The sequence below is a fragment of the Ailuropoda melanoleuca genome, chromosome 15 (genome assembly GCF_002007445.2).
Source record: "Ailuropoda melanoleuca isolate Jingjing chromosome 15, ASM200744v2, whole genome shotgun sequence".
In the NCBI taxonomy this organism is placed as follows: Eukaryota; Metazoa; Chordata; class Mammalia; order Carnivora; family Ursidae; genus Ailuropoda; species Ailuropoda melanoleuca.
Window position 1 is genome coordinate 34529088 of NC_048232.1, and position 21230 is coordinate 34550317.

The following is a 21230-nucleotide window of genomic DNA, read 5'->3' on the forward strand; positions in this document are numbered from 1 at the left end:
TCTGGGAGACAAAGGATTTAATGGGATGTCCTCAAAACAGAACACCCACTATCCCCACCCCCACCAAGGGTAGTCAACAGACATCAGTGGAAGCACGCTTTGTCTTCTTCCTTACCCCGGTCAAGGGAAGAGGCTGGTGAAGTCGGTGAGCATGAGTTGGACTAGCTGCCCAGGGTAAAGAGCATGGGCGGCCGGGTCAGACGTCTCCTGCTCTGGCCGAAACAGGGTTGGCCCAAACACAATTCCCAGGTTGTGGGGGGTCATGCGGTTCTTATCAGAGTGTGCTATCACCCTGTGGGCAAAGATCAAGAGAAAGGGCCATAAGGCAGCAGCTTCACCACTTTAGATAAATCTAACCCTTCAAAGGGACAAGCAGGAAGCTTCGGGACCCTCCACGTGGTGGCTGAAGGAAACCAAGCAGACAGCCACAAAGGGCGTGAAGATGCAACCAAGAGAGAAACCTTCAGGATACGACTTGGATGTCACAACCCAGGAGATGCCTGCCTCTCCCCAGCTTTGAAGACTGCCCTAGAGCCTTGCTCACAGATTGGGTGACTCTAATTCAAATGGCTATCCTTTCTCAGAGATCACTGCCCAGGCCCAGCTCAGCCAAATAAGCCATGAGCACGGTCCCAACAGGAGACAAAGAGACCAGGGGACAGGAGTGGTGAGATGGCTCACAGCATCCCTCGCCATCTCTTCATCCCCATTACCCCACTTGATGCCCCACCTGGAGGTTGCCTGTTTCCTCCATCTGCCCACTAAACAGGTGAGAAACCCAGGTGTCCCCTACCTTCACTGCATCTGAACACAGTGCCCACTGCGTGCCCCACTCCACCCTCCCTCCCTGCACAGAGATGCTCTGCCTTCCTGACCTGCATAAATGTTCCAGGAGGTACTGCAGAGTGTCCCGGTGGGGCTTGGGCATTGAGCCTATTAATTCTCGTATTTGAGAGAGACGCTGCTCTGATTCGGAGAGTGCTAGAGAGAAAAAGTGAAGGGAAGGGCATGGGGGTGAGGCTAGGGAAGGTGCGAGGGCAGGGTGGGTAAACTCGCTACTCTTTCCCACGTCCACGGGAGACACCAGTAATCTACCACAGCTTTCTTTTCCACTGAGCCCAACGGCAGCTTTATTATTATTTTTTTAAGATCTTATTTTTAAGCAATCTCTACACCCAACATGAGGCTCAAAGTCAAAACCCTGAGATCAAGAGTCGAATGCTCTACTGACCGAGCCAGCCAGGTGCCCTCCCCCCCAGCAACTGCAGCTTTAGAATTCTTTTTAAGTCAGCCCTCTAAACGTTCTAAATAAATAAATAAATAATAGGAGTTGAAAGTTGTTTTCCATCTCCATCCTCAGGATGGGACAGAAGGGCATAGAGGAAACCCTATTCTTTACCCTTCACGCCCCACCCCCATACCAAGGGTATTGCCCAAAGTTTTCATCCCTTACCAAGGGCAGCACGAAAATGGGGCAGCAGCGATGGGGGCACCAGAGGCTGGGGTAGCTCCCTGAGAAAAAGCTTCAGGGCTCCAGTGACCACGTGAATATCATCCCACTCAGCACTGTCCAAATCTAATCGGCCTTCTGGGAGGAGAAGGAGGTACAGAGGGGTTCAGGGCTCATGAAGGGCCAGAGAGATCCAAAGACCGAGAGGTCAGGAGTTTGGGAGAAGATCCAATTAAGGCAGACCACAGAAATACCTAGGAGATCTACAGTGGGGCAAGGCAGCAGAGGTGGGGAGGAGGACAACCCACCCAGGAGCAGGACACAGAAGGAGCCAGAAGGGGCAGGGAGGGTGTCAGATGTTTTAAGGCTCTGAGGGGCCTTCCATGTACGTACCTTGTCCTGGCTGTTCTGGGAACACATACCTCCCATCGGAGGTGACCGCACGCTCTGCAACACGGACAGAAGAGATCAAGAGCTAAGACGTGCTGTTCTAGCCAGACCTCCCTGTTCCGCCAGCTCCCTGAGAAACTGCCTGTGGTTCTGAGGCATGAAATTCGTAGTACCATCACATGCCACAAGCCTTCTCACCTCTGTCCACCAGGAAGCGAAGTTTCTGGACCACTGCCAGGTTCCCGCTCACCCGGTAAATGCCGTCTACATCTAGACCTAGGAGACCAGGCAGGGAGCAAATAAGGACTCCTGCTCTAAACTGCGTAAGGTAAGGACTGGTGAGAGATGCAAGGGTGGAGAGAAATAAGGCGGAAAGAAGACTAGGGTGGGGGAGGTGGGGAATTCCAGGCCTTGGCCTGTTGGGAGGGGAGGTGGTGGGGTCTCTGGAAAAGCGACCTCTCTTATCCACAGCAGCGATGCAGAGCCGCACAAAGCTGGGCACGGTGTCCCCTTCCCGCTGGCACAGTGATTCCAACTGGCAGCCGAACACCTGGTCTGGAGAGGCACAGAGTGAGATGGGAAGCCGGTGGCAGCAGCACCCCTGGAAGCTCTTAGCACAGGTTTTCACCCCAAAGTTGGGCTGGCCCTCCTGGCTGCCTTTTCTAGGCCCCCGGCAAGGAGCTACACTGTTTCTCCCCAGAAATAAGCTGCAGAAGAGCAGAAGACCGCTGATCTAGTTCTGGGAAGTTCTACTGTGAGTCTCACTGAAGTTTTCTCATCCACGAAGTGGGCTGAGGCCCAGATCAGGAACACAGAAGTGCTTGCAAAAATACTACAGCAGGTGCGAAAGAGAGGGGTGCCCGTCGGCCCAGGCCACCTCACCTCGGAGCAGCCCACGCTCCTGCAGGCTTTGCAAGGGTGGTCTCTTTGCGATAAGCCGCTTTAGTTTGTTCCGGACGCGGTTCTGTTCAGTTCCTTCAGGACACCGACCTGTTGGAGCAGGTGGAATGAGGACGAGAGCCGCCTGGAAGGAGCCCGGAGACGCGCCCCCGGGCCCCGCCCACCCGAGGCCCGCCCCTCACTGGAGCTCCGAAGGCCACCGATCCGCAGCAGTGGCTTGGACACCGGCTCGGACTCCTCTTCGTCGTCCTCTCCGCCGCTCAGCTCCTCCAGCTCTGCCGGTCCCGAACCTGACAGACGCAGTTCCAGGGGGTTCTCTCGATCCTAGACCCGGAAGGGCGAGGTGGGCCGAGTCGGAGATTGGAAGAGGGAAAAGAGAAATCTGCACCCCGCAGCTCGACGCAAGGAGACGGTGGCCGGTTGCTGGGGTCCCACGTCCCAGCCCTACCTCAGGGCCCTACAGCGAGACCACCGTGCCCCCTACCACCCCAAAATCCTACTATTCCTTCACCACTCCCTTTGCCCCGCCGGGCCGAGCCTCTCTCCCGGCTGGGCCGCACCATCTCCCACCCATCTCACCAGGCGTTCGATGACCGCCCGCAGCGCGCGGTGCCAGGCTCGCAACTCGGTCTCCTGGTCTGATTGCAGCAGGAACTCGTGGCCAGGGACCGTGCGGATCTGAGGGGCCAGCGGAGAGGGGGCTTGCTTGAGTCAGCGGGGAGGAGCACAAAAAGACGGGAGGCCGAGCAGGAGACCGGTGCGGGGAAACCCGAGGCGAACCTTCGGGTCGGGTGGAGCTTTGGGTAGGCGCGGGAGGGCACTCACGTGCAGGACGTTGCGGCGGCTGGACAGGCGGCGGCCTTGGGCCAGGGCTGCCCCGCGCAGGTCCACGCTGCTTTCGGGTCGGCTACCCGCTGGTCCCTGGCAATCGGGAGAAACTGAGGCCGCGGCGCTGTTCCCCTCGTTGCCTCCCTCCCACCCGGGGGCCTGCGGGGACACCGGAGGCTGTGCCTCCTCCTCTACTCCCCCTCCCCCACCTCCACCGCACAGTTGGCCCGAGGCTGTAGGAGTCCTGCCCGAACCCCTCCTGCACGCCCCCACCTCTCCTCCCTCGCACTCACCCAGATTGAGGAGGGCGCGGCCGGCGGTGGCTCCCGGTAGAAGACCAAGCTGTTACCTGCTAACACCACCCAAGACGGGCTCCAGTTCTTCCTGCAGGGGCGGACCGGGGCGGGGGGAGCGCAGCGGTAGTAGGGCAAAGGTCAGTTAGAATCACGTGGAGAGGGCGCTCTCCCTGCCCTGGGTTCTACAGAATCCAGCCGCCCAGGCCCCTGAGGTATTCCGGGGTCTCGTCACCTGAGCTTCCGCCCCCCTTGGGCGATCTTGGTCACGTTGAGCAGGCCCGACTTTTCCACCTCCTGGGGAGTGGAGCAAGGGGTATTAAAAAGCCACCCAGGGGCCCCCACAGCCGCCACGGCTTTCCCAAGGGGGGGTGTCCCAGGAGTGAGGTCCTTTACAGTTGGGGGGTGGGGGAGGCTGCGTAAGAGAGTATACGGAGAGAACACTCAGAAAGAGGAAGATGTTTCTAAAGGAGCAGGAATTGGGGGGGTGGGGCAGTGAGGATCTCGGCCTGCACAAGGAAGTGGGTGACTTACATGGGGGTCGTCCAGGACTTGCGGCAGAGGTCGAGAGGGCTGCAAGGCTGACGGCTGGTCTGAGGGATGGAGCTGGGAGGTGCGCTGGCAGAGGTAGGGTGAACCCTTGGGGGGGGGGTAGGGGATAGGAGAAACAGGGGGAGGAAACGTCAACTTCAGAGTCCCGGCTATAGGGGGAAGAGGGGTACGGATGTGGGTGAGAGGCAGGGGGTGTGATGGGTAACTGATGAACGTCTTGCATAAAAGAGAGTAGTAAAAAGATGGCTTTTCCTGCATGTGTTCAGGAGGAGGGAGGAATCTCACCTGGGGGCCCAGCAGTTCTGGGGTTGCGGTGTCAGATTCTGAGCCCTTTGCCTGAGGTTGCAGGACACCATTGTCCCTATTCAGGGTCTGTGTCCCCTCCATGAAGCCAGGGTTCTGGGGAGTGGGGTGAGGACGAAAGCTACGGCCAGATGCCACCTCAACCCGCTCTCAACACCCTTCTCAGCAATTTTCTGATGGCAGCCCCAGAGAGAAAACACGCCACTTTGGGGTCACTAGGGGAAAGGAGGAGGTGGAAGGAACACACGAACAGGCAGGAGGGAAGGTCTCACCATCTCCCGCACGCGAGTGCGGCGTGGGGGCTTCCAGGACTTGGAGCCGGTCAGCGAATGTATGTAGAAGCAGCGTCCAGAGTTAGGGTCCAAGTGCTGCTCCCAGGAGTCCAGCCTCTGCAGTGGGGGGCACGCAGGGCTTGGGGGAGGAGACCGGGGACAGCGGCGAAGGTCCACTAGGTTGCAGTACACAGGGTGCTCTGACATGAGGGGCTGGGGTCTTGCCTGCCAGGAAAGGGGGAAGAAAAAGGTAGTTACTCTGCCTGTGCCCCTCCCCAGTCTTCTCTCCACCTAACCTCCTCCTCCTCTCCCCCCCACTGTTTTCTCACCCCCAGCTCCTGGCTGGGGTGACCCAGGTACTGGGGAAGAAACCCCAGTCCCCAGCTGGTTTTTTTTTTTTTTTACTCCCTCCCTCACTCTTCTTTGCTTTTCTCCTCCTCACTTCCTGTTGCCAACTTCCCTCCTCCCCCACCCCGCCCCTACCCCAGGGCCTCAGGAAAGGGGAACCGGCTTTTTGTGTGTGTGTTGAGGGGGGGTGGTGGTTGAGGGGAGCGTCCCACCCTCACATTCTCCAGAATGAAAGGGAAGAGAGGGAGAGGGGTCAGGGACCCCTACTAGGGGAGTAGGAGAGAGGAGGGGCCATTTTAATCCACCAGCAAGTAAGAGAGAGGGGAGGAGCTGAGTCTTCAAGAAGAGTGAGGGAGTTAACATCTCCAAATGGGACTTGCTGGTGACCTGAGCTGGCCAAGATGGGACCCAGGAAAAACCCTGCCCTGGGCCAGGAGTCAGGAGTTAGAGAGAAAAACATAGCTCTGGTTGGCTGTCTCTCAGTCCCTCTGTATCTGCCAGGTTCCATGTATTCCCAGGATCTTTGCTACTTGTTATCCCTCAGCTAGAATTCCTTCTCATTTCCTAGTTTGGTTCACAACTATTTCTTCCTCCTCCTCATTCGGATCAACTACATGTCATTTCCTGGGAGATGCCTTCCCAGATTACCTCCATCACTCTCTACATTTATGCTTCCTGGTGGCACTTACCAGTACCAACAGTTACTTGTTTATGTGTTTGTCATCCCCATGGGAATCCCTTGAAGGCAGAGATTCTGTGTGCCTTGTTTGCCACTGTGCCTAGAACAGGGCCCAGCAGTAAATAACCGTTTAGTCTTTAGTCCACTCAGAAGGGTTGTGACTCACTGTGTTGGCATTGGCCTCTGGCAGTAAGTCTTCCTGAGAGAGAGATCTGCCACTTGCTCCTTCCTGGAAGGGTTTCGGGAGGGTAGGCCTCAAATTGGTAACACTGACGCTTCTACACATTTTGGGGGGAAGAGGAGGAGGCTGCTTAGAGGTGGTCTGCGCCCTGCCTGGAGGCTCCTGAGACAGATGCAGTTCCTTCGCGGAACCATGACACAACTTTGGCCCTGGAAACAGAGAAATGGGAAGAGTGGGGGCAGGGGATCAGAGGGTGATCTTGGCTGGATCCCTCATCCTGGGGATTCACAAGGAAGACAAGAGCAGAGGAGGCTGTGGAGAAGTACATGAGACCTAGAAAGTGTAAGACTAGGAGGAGAGGAAACGGGGACACTGCGATGGGGATGAAGAGGAGGCTGATCGGAGGGAAGTAAGAGAAGGGGGTCAGCAGATGCTCTGAGGGAGAGAGATCCTTCTGATAATTCCTAGAAGCCAGGGAGGTAAGAAGGTGAAGGGAGTACTCACCAGGTGTCCAGAGGGATTGGCTGGGGCTGATGGTGGTTGGGCTCTGGGAAGGGATAGATTCCTCTGTCATGTAGGCAGCTGGGACAAAGATGGGTCGAGAAGTGGGGGGTGCTCCCAGGCGCCTTGCCAGCCACCAGTCTGAGTTGGTCTTTCGAAGCAGTAGAAACCTGTCCCCTTCAGCCAGGGACACTTGCCGGCCATCTGTCCCAGTGTAAGTGAAGGCATAGAGGGCACAGAGCTGGGATCCCCGAGAAGGGTTTTGGGGCCCCAGCCCAAGGCTGCCCCGGGTACTTGACCACCACCGGCCTGACAGCATTGTAGTCAGTACTGTCACCTGTGGGAAAAAAGGGTATTGGAGATCCAACAAAGGACGTGACTGGCTGCTTCCAAGCAGAGAGACATGTTTCTAAGAGCAGCGTAGGGAGAAACGTAAGGACAGGAGCCTTGCAATGAGAGTGGAGGGTAAAGCAGAGAGCCTGGGTGGGGGTCAGTGACAGATTTAGGGGACTGAGAACTCCTGGGTGACGTGACTGGTGAGGAAGTATATAAGTAAGATGAGAGAGGATGTGGTCAGCAGAGCTACGAGGCCAGCAGGGCAGGAAATCAGGGGAGAGAGGCTAGCTCGGTGATTTTCCTCTCAGTACCTTCTGGGGTCCATCAGATAATCCACGGGCAGGAGGAGCGGGTCCTGGGTGGTGGTAAGACTTTTGAGCGGGACACAAGAAGATGAGGAGAGAGAATCAGGTCTGAGACGGAACACAGGCAAGAGACAGGAATTAATGACAAAGATAAAAAAAAAAAAGTTTGTGACCTTTATTAAATCTACACAGGCACCAATGTTTCCGTTACCAATAGCCTCAGACCTAAAGCTGCGTGCTTCCTGTGCAGACTCTGAGAGACTTAGAGCCAGAGACACCAGAGCTAGAGAAATAATAAAAAGTAGAGAGAAAGAGAAAGTGGCTGGCAGAAGCACAAAGGGATCCCAAGTTAGAGGAAGAGGTGAAAATACCACCATCCTCTCAATCCAGGACGTGTTTTGGGAGCCCAGAGGCCTTGAAACAATACTCTGTACTAGCCTCTGGGGCGGAGTCCTACTTCGTGTGTGGGTTGCTTCATTCATGCTCTTAACAAGGATTGGCTGAGTACCTCCCATGTGAAAGGAACAGTGTTAGGCACTAGAGATAAGAGAGGGGAAAAGGATAGACGCAGTCCTTGCCCTCGTGGAGCTTAAGGACAGATCTTAACTAATGACACATTTATTCATTACAATTGAATCAAGGACTCTGGAAAGGTATTACAGGGTGCTATGACAGCATATGGGGATGGATGGGGGATTGATGTTGGCTTTTCCTTGGTGGAAGGTGGAAACTGACATCCCCGTTGATTGCCAGGGCTTTAAAACACACACTGATGTTTCCTCCTTACCTAACACCTCTTGTTTTGCCCTTCTCAGTTTTCCCACTGCACAACATGAGGCTCTGGGTCTGGCTTTGGAGAGGCAGGGTGGGGACTGCCCCTCCCCTCTGGTGACATCTTAGAGCCTGCGCTCTTCCCCTGACACGTGATCTGAGGGCTGGTTCCCAGTATTGGGATTTGGCCTCAGGGATCTTCCTCTTTAGTCGGCTACACGTTCAACACGTGGGGCACCCTATCCCTCCACTACCCCTTCCCACCTCCACGAGCAGTCCCCAGCTTCATCCATTTGTTGACCATTCATTCATCTGGCCTTTGCAAAGTGCTCACATCTCCTCCTCTTCTGCCTTCTCTGCCAACTCTCTTGCACTTTATCCTCTCCCTCTTTATAGCCTCCTTCCCCTTAGCTTTATTTTTTTTTAAAGATTTTTTTGTTTATTTATTTGACAGAGAGAGAGACAGACAGTGAGAGAGAGAGCACAAGCAGGGGGAGGGGGAGAGGAAGAAGCAGGCTCCCAGCAGAGAAGGGAGCCCAATGCGGGGCTGGATCCCAGGACCCTGGGATCAGGCCCTGGGCCAAAGGCAGACACTTAACAACTGAGCCACCCAGGTGCCGCCCCCCCCCAGCTTTTAAACATATTCAAGCCTCAGCCATCTTTAGCCAAACCTCCCTTTACTATATTCCTCGGTTACCACCCTATCCCTCTCTTTTCCTTTTTATAGTCAAAGTTCTTGAAAAGTTGCCTACATACAGGGATCTCCATTTCCTCTCCCTTCACTCCCTCACCTCTGCAAGGTCCCTCCTCCCTAAGGTCACCCCTGACTTTACAGGGATACTTTGCAGGCCTTATGTTGCTTGACATCTCAGCAGCAGTGAACACAATTAACTATTCTCTCCTCCTACAAACACTGCTGATGTCCTTCTTACCGTCTTAGCAGCCCCTTGTTCCTTAACAAGATCTGTCATAGATCTTGTGCCCTTTGAACTCTATTCGCCCTATGTAGTCTTATTTTCTCCCCAGCTTAAATGACCTCCATATGCTGCTGAATACCCTATCTCCAGTCCAGATCTTTCTCTGGACCTCCAGTTTAATCCACTGTCCACTGAAAAGCACTTGGATATTTGACGATGCCCAAAGTAGCACAAACACATTATGTTCTAAACTGAACTTGTCAGCTTTCCCCACAAACCTTTTTCTCCTCCAGTACCACTATTTGGTTAAATTTGAGTTCAATAAATATTTATTGAATGCTTGCTACCCTATGTGCCAGGCAGGAACTGTGTGGTAGGCATTGTTGATTAAGAGGACAAATATGGGGGCGCCTGGGTGGCACAGCGGTTAAGCGTCTGCCTTCGGCTCAGGGCGTGATCCCGGCGTTCTGGGATCGAGCCCCACATCAGGCTCCTCCGCTATGAGCCTGCTTCTTCCTCTCCCACTCCCCCTGCTTGTGTTCCCTCTCTCGCTGGCTGTCTCTATCTCTGTCGAATAAATAAATAAAATCTTAAAAAAAAAAGGACAAATATGGCTCCGCCCTCTCATAACAAATTACAGTGTGATAATCACTATGATAGGGAAAATATTATCATCTGTTGGAGCAAATACAGGGTACACCCGATTATGCATGCCAGAAACCTGGCGGCCACCCTTGATTTCTCCTGTTTTCTTACCACTCCTATGTAATCGATTACTAAATCTTTTCAATCTACCTACTTCCTTTAATCTCTACAACTATCATCTTCCTTAGTCTGGATGACATAGCCTTCTAAGTAGTCTCCTTGCATATGGTTCTCCTCACCTTCAGTCCATTCCTGGCACAGCAGCCAGAGTGACCTTCCTCAAGCACAAAAATGCCTTGCCATGTCCCTGACTTAACCTTTTGAAGGCTTCTCATTGTCCTCAGAGTCAAGTCCAAAATTTACAGTATGGTTTACAGAGACTTTCTCCCTTGAGACTAGCCTTTTCATACTCCCTACCACAAACTCAGTATTCTCACTGCACACTAATTCCTCAGATTCCTAAAATGCACGGAGGTCTCCAGCCCTTTGCATATATTTCCCCCCCCCCCAGACACTTTCTCTCAACCCACCAATCTCGCTGGCTAACTCTCATTTATCATTCTGATCTCAGCCGAAAGGTCATTTGCACAAGAAGGCCTCTCTTAACCACTTAGAATTGGGTCCCAGCCCTAACTAGGAGCTCCCACAGCAAGTTTTACATCGCGCATTATGACTTTCATGAAACTTCAAAGATTATTTTCTGACTTCCGAGGAAGTCTGTGAGCTCTGCCAAGGCAGAAGCCGATATCCGTTTTGTTGATAATTGCATCTTCGATGCCTCGTATAGTGCCTGGCACAAAGTAACCTCTCCGTGCCTCAGCTTCTTCATCTATAAAACAAGAATGAGAGAACCTAGCTCATTGTTTGTTTGTATTTTGTTAAATAACCATTTTCTTATAGCTCACAATTTTACGGGATAGAAATTTAGATAGGGCTCAGCTGAGTGATTCTTCTATCCCAAGTGGCATTGGCTAGGGTCACTCAGTGATATTCAGCAAGCAGATGGGTTGGTCTAGGGAGCTTCACTCACATATCTGACACCCTGTTGGGAATGACCGGAATGCTGGCATCAGCTGGAGCGGTCAGCCAGAGTGTCAGCATGAGACCTCTCCAGCATGGCAGTCTCAAGGTAATGAGACTTCTTACATGGCTGCTCAGAGCTGCCAGAGTGTTTCTAGAAGCCTGGGCAGAAGCTGCAAGGCCTCGCTTCAGAAGGTCCAGAACTGTCAGAGGGTTTTCTGAGAATTAATTAATACATATCTCAAAGTACTTAGAACAGTGCCTAACTCGTAAGTACTATTACTTATTATTTATTTTTAAAGTTTGTTTATTTAAGTTTATTTATTTAAGTATTCTCTACACCCAACATGGGGCTGGAACTCATGACCCCGAGATCAACAGTTCTGTGCTCTTCTGACTGAGCCAGACAGGAGCCCCAGGTATTAATTATTCTTACAGAGATGTAAAAATGAATAAGAAGCTTCCCTTTCTCAATTACTGATATGTACTTCCTCGTGAAATAAATACCGCCAAACTCTTCGCCTTCTTACTTCCCTTCCTCTGACCTTTTCCCTACATATGGTCCCTCACCTTCAGTGAAACTGTCTAGCCGCAGACTGGCATTAAATCAATATTTAATAGTCACATGCTTTTTTGTTAATAGGATATCTACATTAATTTCCATCGTGTCACTAAAGTGAGTTCATCTTAACTCTCAACTGTTTAATTTCTATTCTTGTGAACCCGAATGGAGAGTCGGCCTTTGCTGGTAGCTCCTGTCATGACAATGCCACTTCAGCAAGAATAGAGAAGGCCCTGGTTTCCGTCACCGCCGTCCAGCGGCCGTAGAAGAGTCAAGCACAGTGCGCGGAGCTCTACGTGCAATCGGCTCCTCCGGCCCGCCCACCAAAAAAGTGCCACTCTAGCACAGCCTCTGCGGCCTCTCTATCTCTATGATATTCTCTTCCTGTTTCCTGGTGTTGCATGATGGGAGAAATAGTCTACTTTCCCGATAGGTGCCCCGAGAAAGACCTAGTTCAGAACTCCATTTCCCGGCGTGCATCGCGGCGGACGCTCCATTCACAGGCAGGAGGCCGGTTCCGGTTGCATCAGCGTGGGATCCACGGCGAAATGAGACTGTTCGTGAGCGAGGGCGCCCCGGGGAGCCTGCCCGTGCTGGCCGCGGCGGGCAGGGCCCAGGGCAGGGCGGAGCTGCTTATCAGCACCGTAGGCCCCGAAGGTAGTGGGGCGGGTGCTGGCGGGCGGTGGATGAGGGGGGCGGGACCGAAAAACACGCCCGGCAGCCCTCCCGTAGTTGTCTTCCCCAAGCTTCCACCCCCCACCACGCACTGCCGTCCGCCTCCTCCCCCATTTTTCTTGGTCAGCCCATCCCTCTTCTTCCCGTCACATCTTTCATTAATTGCTTCGCTTAATTGCCCTCGGCATACCCCATCCCTCATCTCTAGGCTCCCCCCCCAATCTTCCTTTATCCCGCCTCACTCCAGTGAACCTCTGCCTTCTTTCCAACTTTCTCCCACACCCGTCAGGCTCCTCCCTCCCCCATACTCTCTCTAGTTATTCATCGGCGCCCCCAGGCACCCCTTTATTGTTCTTAGGAAACCCTGCTCTCTTCTCCTAAAACAGACACACATTCACTCTTTTCGGTTTACCTCTTCCCAACCATCTGTTTGGGTGCTTCTTAAAAGTAGTTTTCTTGTCAGTTCTCCCAGTTCCTTAGATAACTCGGTTACTCTCCGTTGTTTCAGTGTTTGGCGGCAGCACTGTCCCAATGCCACCACCACCACCACCACTCCTCTGCAGTGCCCATCTGTTGCTTCCAACTGGCCGTCTCAGCTGAACACCTGCTAGTCTATCCAGCTTGTTCTGGATCCACCCCCTTGCAGTGGTCCTATCCAGAAATCTTTCCAGTGTCTTTCTTCTCTTTTTCCTTGAACAATGCGAAGTTGTCCTTCTAACTTAACAAAGTTTTTTTTCTCTTTTTTTTCCTTTTTTTTTTCACTTTTTTCCCTCTCCTGCATCAGAGTGTGTGGTCCCGTTCCTGACCCGGCCTAAGGTCCCTGTCTTGCAACTGGATAGTGGCAACTACCTCTTCTCCACTAGTGCAATCTGCCGGTCAGTATTGGTCCTTAAGGCAGGGAGGTGGCTGAATAAAATCAGGCCTTACTGTCCACTGTGTGGCTTTATTGGTAACCACTGCTTCACTATGGGGGGAGAAATAGGCTAGACAGATGGGCCCCTCTAATTCCGCCTGCTGTTGCTGTCTCCCTGGGCAGATACTTCTTTCTGTTATCTGGCTGGGAGCAAGATGACCTCACCAACCAGTGGCTGGAATGGGAAGCTACGGAGCTGCAGGTGGGCCTGAGACATGGGGGCTGGCAGGCAGGCCCTTGCTCTGTATGGCCATCCTGACCTGTGTCCCCCACATTTTAGCCAGCTTTGTCTGCTGCCCTGTACTATTTAGTGGTCCAAGGCAAGAAGGGGGAAGATGTTCTTGGCCCAGTCCGGAGAGCCCTGACTCACATTGACCAGAGCTTGAGTCGTCGGAGCTGTCCTTTCCTGGCTGGGGTGAGTTGGGTTCTGAGATGGGGATCAGGGAAAATTATATAAGAACCAAGATGGAAGGCTATATTCAGACTGCAAAACCCAACACTGCCACTTGCTAGCAGTGTAATCTTGAAAGATCACCAGACTCTAGTCCTCAAGTATTTTCATTTTTGAAATGGGGTAATATTAGTAGCCACCTCAGTGGATTATTGTGAGGGTTAAGTGATGTAAATTAAAGTGCTTAACAAAGTGCTGACACATAGTAGGTGCTTAGGAACTGTTAGATATTATTGTATGCATGGGAAGAAACATAGTATTTTATCTGTGGACCTTTTTCTTTTCTTTCCTCAACAAAGGAGACAGAATCTCTAGCCGATGTTGTTTTGTGGGGGGCGCTATACCCATTACTTCAAGACCCAGCCTACCTCCCTGGTGAGAACTGTGCATATCACTTCATCCCCAACCCCAGCCCAGGAGCTTGGTGGAGGAATTACAGAATGGGCAACACCAAATTGAGGATCCACTTTGAGGTGTAGCTTGACGGGGCAGTTACAGCATAAAGATGGTGAGGGAATTGGGGAAGATAACTGGAGAGACTTCATGAAGAAAGGGAGGCGGTCCATTCTTGCCTGCCTTTTCCAGGTCTTGCTAATTCTCTCTTTTCTCCTGTGCCTACAGAGGAATTGGGTGCCCTGCACAGCTGGTTCCAGACCCTGAGTTCTCAGGAGCCATGTCAGAGAGCTGCAGAGACTGTGCTGAAGCAGCAGGGTGTCCTAGCCCTCCGGCCCTACCTCCAAAAGCAGCCCCAGCCCGGCTCCTTTGAGGGGAGGGCTGTCAGCAATGAGCCTGAGGTTTGGAACAGAGCAGCGGGGTCCCCACAGAGCCTCAGTACCTGGGGGTGCCTCGGAGAGGGACTTTGAGCATGGCCTAACTCTTTCAGTTGTTGGAGAGCAAGTTTCTTTAGTCTGTGGGCCTCCTCACCTGAGGGATTGTGTCTGCTTTTCACAGGAGGAGGGGCTGGCTGCTCTCTCTGAGGAGGAGATCGCCATGGCTGTAACTGCTTGGGAGAAGGGCCTGGAAAGCTTGCCCCCGCTTCGACCACAGCAGACTCCTGTGTGAGTAGGCGCTGATGAGTGGGCCTTGTTTTGTGTGTTTGTTTGTTTTGTTTTTTAGATAGGCTCCACACCAGCGAGGAGTCCGACACAGGGCTTGAACTCATGACCCTGAGACGGAGACCTGAGCTGATACCAAGAATCAGACGCTTAAGCGACTGAGCCACCTGGGCGCCCTGGGGCTTGGTTTCCTAAGTGGAAGTTATTGATAGTGCCAGTATCTGTCTGATAGGTCCCCTTCGCTGACTTCTCTAATTTCCATCTTTTCCTTTGGCACTTTGTACCGCTCACCGCGTTGATTGCTGTCACCAGTTATATAACAGAATGCAACCCCCCTGAGGGTAGAACCCCAGGCATACTCCCCTTTATGTCTGCCGAGGTAGGAAGCACACTCTTAACGAAGAGAGGGGTCACAGAGTGACACATGAGCACCACACAGTGTGCTACAAAGTGCTCTGGGGCTCTGGGTGCAAGGATGACCGGGTGGGAGACGGGTCGCTTGTGAAGGAAGGCTTCCCTGAAGGAACTGATTTCTCAGCTGGATTTCAGAGAAAATTACGGTGTTCAGTTATAGGAAGCAAAGTTAATGAATGCAGGAGAAATCAGTGAGATCTCTTTTAAGGAAATGAGCTGGAAAACGCTCTAGGAAGCAGTTGGGACCTCTAACCTGGGAAGCAGGGGTGAGGTTAACAAGAATCACTTGAGTCTTTGTTAACAGTAGAAATCATGGGACTCTGTGAGCTCTCAAGATGGCCAAGGCTGAAGGACATGGTAAATGATGGGAGCCAGTGATTACAGGTTGAGAATGGTTGGAAAGATCAAAGGCGTCCTGGTGAGGGGTCAGTGCCAAGGAGGGGGTGGATACAGGATGTGTGCAGCCGAGCTGCGGGGTTGAAGCACGGAAAGAGTGGAGTGGATCGAGTGACTTCACACAGCAGATTGAGTGGCATGACTAGGCACGAGCCTGGGAAAGTGGAGGGCGAGCGTGGCTAGGAAGGCAGCTGATGCCTGCTAGTTTGAGTAGGGCCACAAAGAGATGTCCGATTGGGGGGGGGGGTAACAGAAGGACTTGGGAAGACACGAAGATGGGGTGGCAGGCTGTGAGTACTTGAGGCAGTGACAGGAGGTCATGCTTCCATGGCACCCGGGAGGAAGGGGAGAGGGCAGTGCTTGGAAAGGGTGCTGGGGTGGCGTTGGGAGTCTGGGGGGGCATGGTGGTTGGACAGAACCAGGAAGAGTTCTGTTGATCCTCAGGAAGTTAGAGCCTGAGAACAAGCTGATGGAAAAGCAGCAGTCAGGATAGTAAAGTGAGACAGAGGTCAGTGTGGAATGCGGGTACCTGGCCTTGCTCACTGGCAGGGCCCTGCGCTTTCAACTGTAGGGGGTCTCATGGCTTTTAGGGGGAGTTCATGATCCTTGGTTTCACATGAGGAAAGACTTCAGATGTACCTGAGTGTGTGAGTAGAGCAGGTCTGCGTGTGGGTGTTCTGTGCACTGTTGGTCCCTCTTGACCCTTGCTTCTCCTCCATGGACTGTTGTCTTTCTCTTGCCCTACCAGGCTGCCTGTGGCTGGGGAAAGGAATGTGCTCATCACCAGTGCACTCCCTTATGTCAACAACGTCCCCCACCTTGGAAACATCATTGGTTGCGTGCTCAGTGCTGACGTCTTTGCCAGGTAGAGCCAGCTGCTGGGGGAGGGACCTCCTGAGGGCATGGTGGGCCCAAGAGAATGGAACACCTCAAGGGTGGAGGCTGGGAGGATCCCAGAGGCATGGGAGGGGCCAGATGGGGCCCCTCGTGATTACCATATGCCTTCCAGGTACTCCCGCCTTCGCCAGTGGAACACCCTCTATCTGTGTGGGACAGATGAGTACGGTACAGCGACAGAGACCAAGGCTATGGAGGAGGGTCTGACCCCCCAGGAGATCTGTGACAAGTACCATGCCATCCATGCCGACATCTACCGCTGGTTTAATATCTCGTTTGATACTTTTGGTCGTACCACTACTCCACAGCAGACCAAGTAGGTTTTCTCTAATCAGCCAGACGTGGAGGGTGAACACTGGGGCTGGGGGCAATGAGAATATCCTGGAGACAGAAGGAACCAGAAGTGTTGTTTAGGCATTCCCCCGCTAAACTTAGGGTCTGAATAGTGCCCTGAAATGGATCCCAAGCATGGGGATTCCATGGATGCGGAAGGCTGCCCAGGGGCTGAGGGAGCGGCGAGAAAAGGAAGAGACAGGACTTCGGCTCATGGGAAGTATCTGCCTTGCCTCTGCCACCACCCTGCTCTTCCCGGCTGCTCTAGAGTCCTAGGGACGTTCCCTCCCACTCCCTTGCGGGTTTATAACAGATACGCTCATTCTTTTTTTTTTTTTTTTTAAGATTTTATTTATTTATTTGAAAGAGAGAGACAGCAAGAGAGGGAACACAAGCAGGGGGAGTGGGAGAGGGAGAAGCAGGCTTCCCACTGAGCGGAGAGCCCGACGAGGGGCTTGATCCCACAATCCTCAGATGGTGACCTGAGCTGAAGGCAGACGCTTAACAACTGAGCCACCCAGGCGCCCCAAATAACACTCATTCTTCCTCTGCCTGATACCCATTCTTAATAAAAACTATGTAGTGGACAGGCTGTCAGTATAATAGAGTTAAGCAGTTTAGCAGTTGGACTGACTAATTTTGATTCTAGGACATATTAAAAAAGAGTACAGTCCTGCCCTTTTAGAGATTTGTGTGAGCGAAGAGTCCAAAACTGTTAAGTTTGTATTTGACAAACAAATTCTAGAGCATTGAGGGAAGAGTTTGTGTGGGAGAGTTGGGGAGTAGGTATGAGGGGTCTGGGTCATCCAGTAAGACTCCCTTAAGACGATTAGATGGCCTTGGCCTTGAGGAGCCTTCTGCCTGATCTCTGCAGCACTGGGACTGATGTGGGGCCTGGGTGGAGTGACCTGAGGGAGGGGTGCACCACTTTCTTGGACTTCCTCTGACTGGGCCGTCCCCTGTCCCTGACTCCCCTTGCTAGAATCACGCAGGACATCTTCCAGCGGTTGTTGACCCGAGGTTTTGTGCTGCAAGATACTGTGGAGCAGCTGCGGTGTGAACGCTGCGCCCGCTTCCTGGCTGACCGCTTTGTGGAGGGCGTGTGTCCCTTCTGTGGCTACGAGGAGGCCCGGGGTGACCAGTGTGACAAGTGCGGCAAGCTCATCAATGCCGTTGAGCTCAAGGTGAGAGGAGGGTCTCATAGGAGGAGAATGTGGGAAGGAAGGAGAGAGTTTCTGTTGTTCTGGGACTCCCAGGCTGGTCGCATTTAGGATTTTTGTTTTAGCATTCAGGACCTTTCACCAGTGCCTTTTTTTTTTTTTTTTTGTAAGATTTCACTTATTTGAGAGAGGGAGAATGAGCAAGGGAGGGAGAGGGAGAAGCAGACTCCCTGCTGAGCAGGGAGCCCAGGGTGGGGCTTGATCCCAGCACCCTGGGATCATGACCTGAGCTGAAGGCAGATACTTAACTGACTGAGCCACCCAGGCGCCCCTCACCAGTGCCTCTTTTTACCCCATCTTATCGTTCGGTTCATTGGATACTTGCTGAGCATTTGCAACGTGCCTAGCATTGTGCCAGGAAGTAGACAAGATGAGGGCATGCTTGCCTACCTTTGCTCCTGCTTCAGACCACCTGATCTGCATTTGTTCACTACTTCTTTCTCTCTTCCATAAACACGTCTCCTCTCGGTGTTTACTCATTGGCTAACTTATTCTTTTCATTTATACAACACATGTTTTTTGAGTCCTTATGATAGGGTGGTCACTTGGGACTGCTGGTGGTGTTAGCAGTGAATAATCAGGTCTTTAGCGTGGGGAGGAGACCAACCCTAAAGACGAGAGCGTACATATAGGAGAAACTGCCGGGAGGCTGTGACAGTGGCTTCTGGGGAAAGATTGTAGCCAGGTGATTAGGGAAGGCTTGTCAGCAGAGGTCACGTGTGAACCGAGAGTTTAACTGAAGAAGGAGAAGGAGCAAGCCGGGCGATGAGAGGTTGAGAATGTCCCAAGCAGAAGGAGCAGGAAATGCGATGGCACAAGGTGGCAAGCAGCTGGAAAGGCAGAAGGGAGAAGGCCAGCATGGCTGTAGCACAGTGAGAGGGAGGCTGGATGGAGATGAGGTCAGAGAGGTCAGCGGTGACCAGATGACCAGGGCCTAGTAAGCCATTGTGGCAGCTGAATGGTAGGCTGCTCCATGGAAAGTGGATGGGAGGAAAGAAGAGAGAAGGTGGGGAGACCAGTTTGGAGGCCGGAATGGTAGCTCAGAAATGGGGTGATAGGTCGGACTAGATTAGTAACAGCAGAAATGCGGAGGGAAAAAGGATTTGAAATAGATATCGGAGGCAGACTCTGTAGAAATGGATAGGTGAATTCGGGGTGAGGCGAAGTCTAGAAAACGACTTGTAAGATTTTGGCTTGAGCAGCTGGGGTAGACAGTACATCTACGAACACGGGCAGGCTTGGATGAAGGACGGGCGTCCTGGTGGAGTGCGGGGGTGCGGTTGTGGTAAGACACCCACGCAGAGGCGTTAGGTGGGCGGTTGGAGACAGGCTTGTAGTTCAGGACAGAGGTCCTGAGAGAGTTCTCATCGCTCAGCTTCGGAAGCGCAGGCACCTGGCTGGCTCAGTCTGTAGAATTTGCGCTTCTTGATCTCAGGGTAGGCCGTGAGTTCAAGCCCCACGTGCCACATGGAGCCCACTCAGAAATGCAAAGGTTCAAAAGCCCAGGTCAAAACTACAGGAAAGATTCAAAAGCCCAGATCAAAAACTCACTGGGGGGGCACCTGGGTGGCACAGCGGTTGAGCGTCTGCCTTCGGCTCAGGGCGTGATTCCGGCGTTATGGGATCGAGCCCCACATCAGGCTCCTCTGCTATGAGCCTGCTTCTTCCTCTCCCACTCCCCCTGCTTGTGTTCCCTCTCTCGCTGACTGTCTCTATCTCTGTCAAATAAATAATAAAAAATAAAATCTTTAAAAAAAAAAAAAAACTCACTGGGAAGCTCTCATTGATTGGCCACCATTGATTGACTACACCCCTCCCCCTCACTGTTGAGTCCTCTTGCTGTCACCTGCCAGTGTTTGCATAGCCAGTGTGTCATGAAAGTATTTCTTGACATTTTGTTTGGGGCAGATCTCATGGGACCCGCTCTCCCTAACATGATTGTAACTTCCTCAGGGAGAGGAACCATGTGTCTCTGCTCTTTCCTCCCCTCACGCAGCCCCGTATAGTGCAGTGCTCTCTACTTAGCCTGTGCTTAGAGAATGCTTTTTCCTATTCTTTGCAGCCATGGGACAGAGTCATGAAACTGACTAACAAATGTTATGCTCTGTGGACTTGAGTCTTCCAGGTCACAGAAGGCCCAAGGAAGCATGAAACTCAGTGAGATGGCAGGCTGGGGCGCTCATCCCTGCGTGCATCTCCCCTTGCCCGCACAACTCCCCCTGGCCTGAAGTCCTGATCCTGTCTCACCTTGGATCTCCCCTTCCTTTGAATTTCCCTTCACAGAAGCCTCAGTGTAAAGTCTGCCGGTCGTGCCCTGTGGTGAAATCTTCTCGGCACCTGTTCCTGGACCTGCCTAAGGTAAGTGGGCCTTTGCCTCAAGCTAGTCTGTGCAGCCTCTTTGGCCCCCTCTGCCTCAGCCACAAATCTGTACCGAGCCATGCTCAACTGTTTTTAATTTCCCTTTTAAAAATATACATTGGGGCGCCTGGGTGGCACAGTGGTTAAGCGTCTGCCTTCGGCTCAGGGCGTGATCCCGGCGTTATGGGATCGAGCCCCACATCAGGCTCTTCTGCTGTGAGCCTGCTTCTTCCTCTCCCACTTCCCCTGCTTGTGTTCCCTCTCTCGCTGGCTGTCTCTATCTCTGTCGAATAAATAAATAAAATCTTAAAATAAATAAATAAATAAAAATATACAGGCTTATTGTAAAAAAGGCATAACAGATAAAAAGAGACAGAGTGCAAGGCCCAGGCCCATTCCCCAGACATATTGACGACTGCTCATTTTCTTTGGTGTCTATTCAGAAATGACAAATGCATATGAAAGTATTTTCATATTTTTTTCTAATACCAGTTAGATCATGGCATTCATATTGTTCTGCACTCTCTTTCTTTTACTTTATAACATGTTGTGACTGGATTTTCCACATTAGTAGATTTGTGTCCTTTTTTAACTTTGGAAATAATTTCAAGTTCACAAAAAGATCTGCAAGAATACATGGTTGCTAGATCAAAGAACCTCATGTACCCAGTATCTAGGCTCACTAGTTGTTAAGATTTTGCTCTGTTTATTTTAGCATATTCTTGCTCTTTCCACATATGCATGTACATACATAGCCTCTTTAGTCTCTTCTTTTAAAAGGATTTATTTGTTTGTTTAGAGAGAGGAGCGTGTGCGCACACAGTGGGGAGGGGCAGTGAGTGGGAAAGAGTCTTAAGCAGACTCCTGAGCATGGAGCCTGATGCGGGGCCTGATCCCACAATCCCAGCATCACCACCTGAGCCGATGCTTAACCGACTCTGCCACCCAGGCTCCCCTAGATCCTCTTTACTCTTAAATACTTAATTGTGAGGGGTGCCTGGTGGCTCAGCCGTTAGGCGTTTGCCTTCGGCTCAGGTCATGATCCTGGGGTCCTGGGGTCGAGCCCTGCATCGGGCTCCCTGCTTGGCGGGAAGCCTGATTCTCCCTCTCCCACTCCCCCTGCTTGTGTTCCCTCTCTCACTGGCTAGCTCTCTCTGTCAAATAAATAAATAAAATCTTAAAAAAAAAAAAAAGGTGCTGTAGATTTGGCATCCATTTACTTAATCTTTTTTTTTTTTTTTAAGATTTTATTTCTTTATTTGACA

The 21230-nt window shown here is 52.2% G+C and overlaps 2 protein-coding genes across 6 annotated transcripts in view; one reads left to right on the forward strand and one right to left on the reverse strand.

Moving 5' to 3' along the window:
* Nucleotides 1–7443, reverse strand: ARHGAP9 (Rho GTPase activating protein 9). 4 transcript variants are annotated; one of them, XM_034644074.1, is made up of 18 exons: nt 7345–7443; nt 6701–7034; nt 6182–6405; nt 4989–5213; nt 4699–4812; nt 4396–4500; nt 4097–4158; nt 3862–3952; nt 3566–3661; nt 3320–3418; nt 2923–3064; nt 2723–2830; nt 2297–2395; nt 2039–2116; nt 1844–1897; nt 1454–1588; nt 876–981; nt 1–292 (listed from the first exon to the last, which is right to left on the reverse strand). In XM_034644074.1, the coding sequence occupies exons 2-18, from the start codon at nt 7014–7016 to the stop codon at nt 121–123; spliced, it is 2226 nt and encodes a 741-aa protein (XP_034499965.1). In that variant the 5' UTR covers nt 7017–7034; nt 7345–7443; the 3' UTR covers nt 1–120. The 4 variants fall into 4 exon arrangements, with proteins under 4 accessions (XP_034499965.1, XP_034499966.1, XP_034499968.1 ...); XM_034644075.1 differs by lacking the exons at nt 4699–4812; nt 7345–7443 and having other exon boundaries at nt 6701–7184; XM_034644077.1 differs by lacking the exons at nt 6182–6405; nt 6701–7034; nt 7345–7443 and adding an exon at nt 5318–5455.
* MARS1 (methionyl-tRNA synthetase 1) overlaps nt 4351–21230 on the forward strand; it is a 23384-nt gene continuing 6504 nt past the window's right edge. Inside the window, exons 1-12 of one of the 2 annotated variants that reach the window (XM_002916014.4) lie at nt 4351–4488; nt 11687–11910; nt 12713–12803; nt 12965–13043; nt 13122–13256; nt 13592–13667; nt 13914–14086; nt 14244–14350; nt 15906–16022; nt 16167–16370; nt 17370–17571; nt 19891–19965. In XM_002916014.4, coding sequence (XP_002916060.3) covers nt 11802–11910; nt 12713–12803; nt 12965–13043; nt 13122–13256; nt 13592–13667; nt 13914–14086; nt 14244–14350; nt 15906–16022; nt 16167–16370; nt 17370–17571; nt 19891–19965 — 1368 coding nt within the window. In that variant the 5' untranslated portion in view covers nt 4351–4488; nt 11687–11801. Of the gene's footprint in view, nt 4489–11670; nt 11911–12712; nt 12804–12964; nt 13044–13121; nt 13257–13591; nt 13668–13913; nt 14087–14243; nt 14351–15905; nt 16023–16166; nt 16371–17369; nt 17572–19890; nt 19966–21230 lie in introns of both variants that reach the window. The other variant, XM_034644073.1, reaches the window with a different exon arrangement.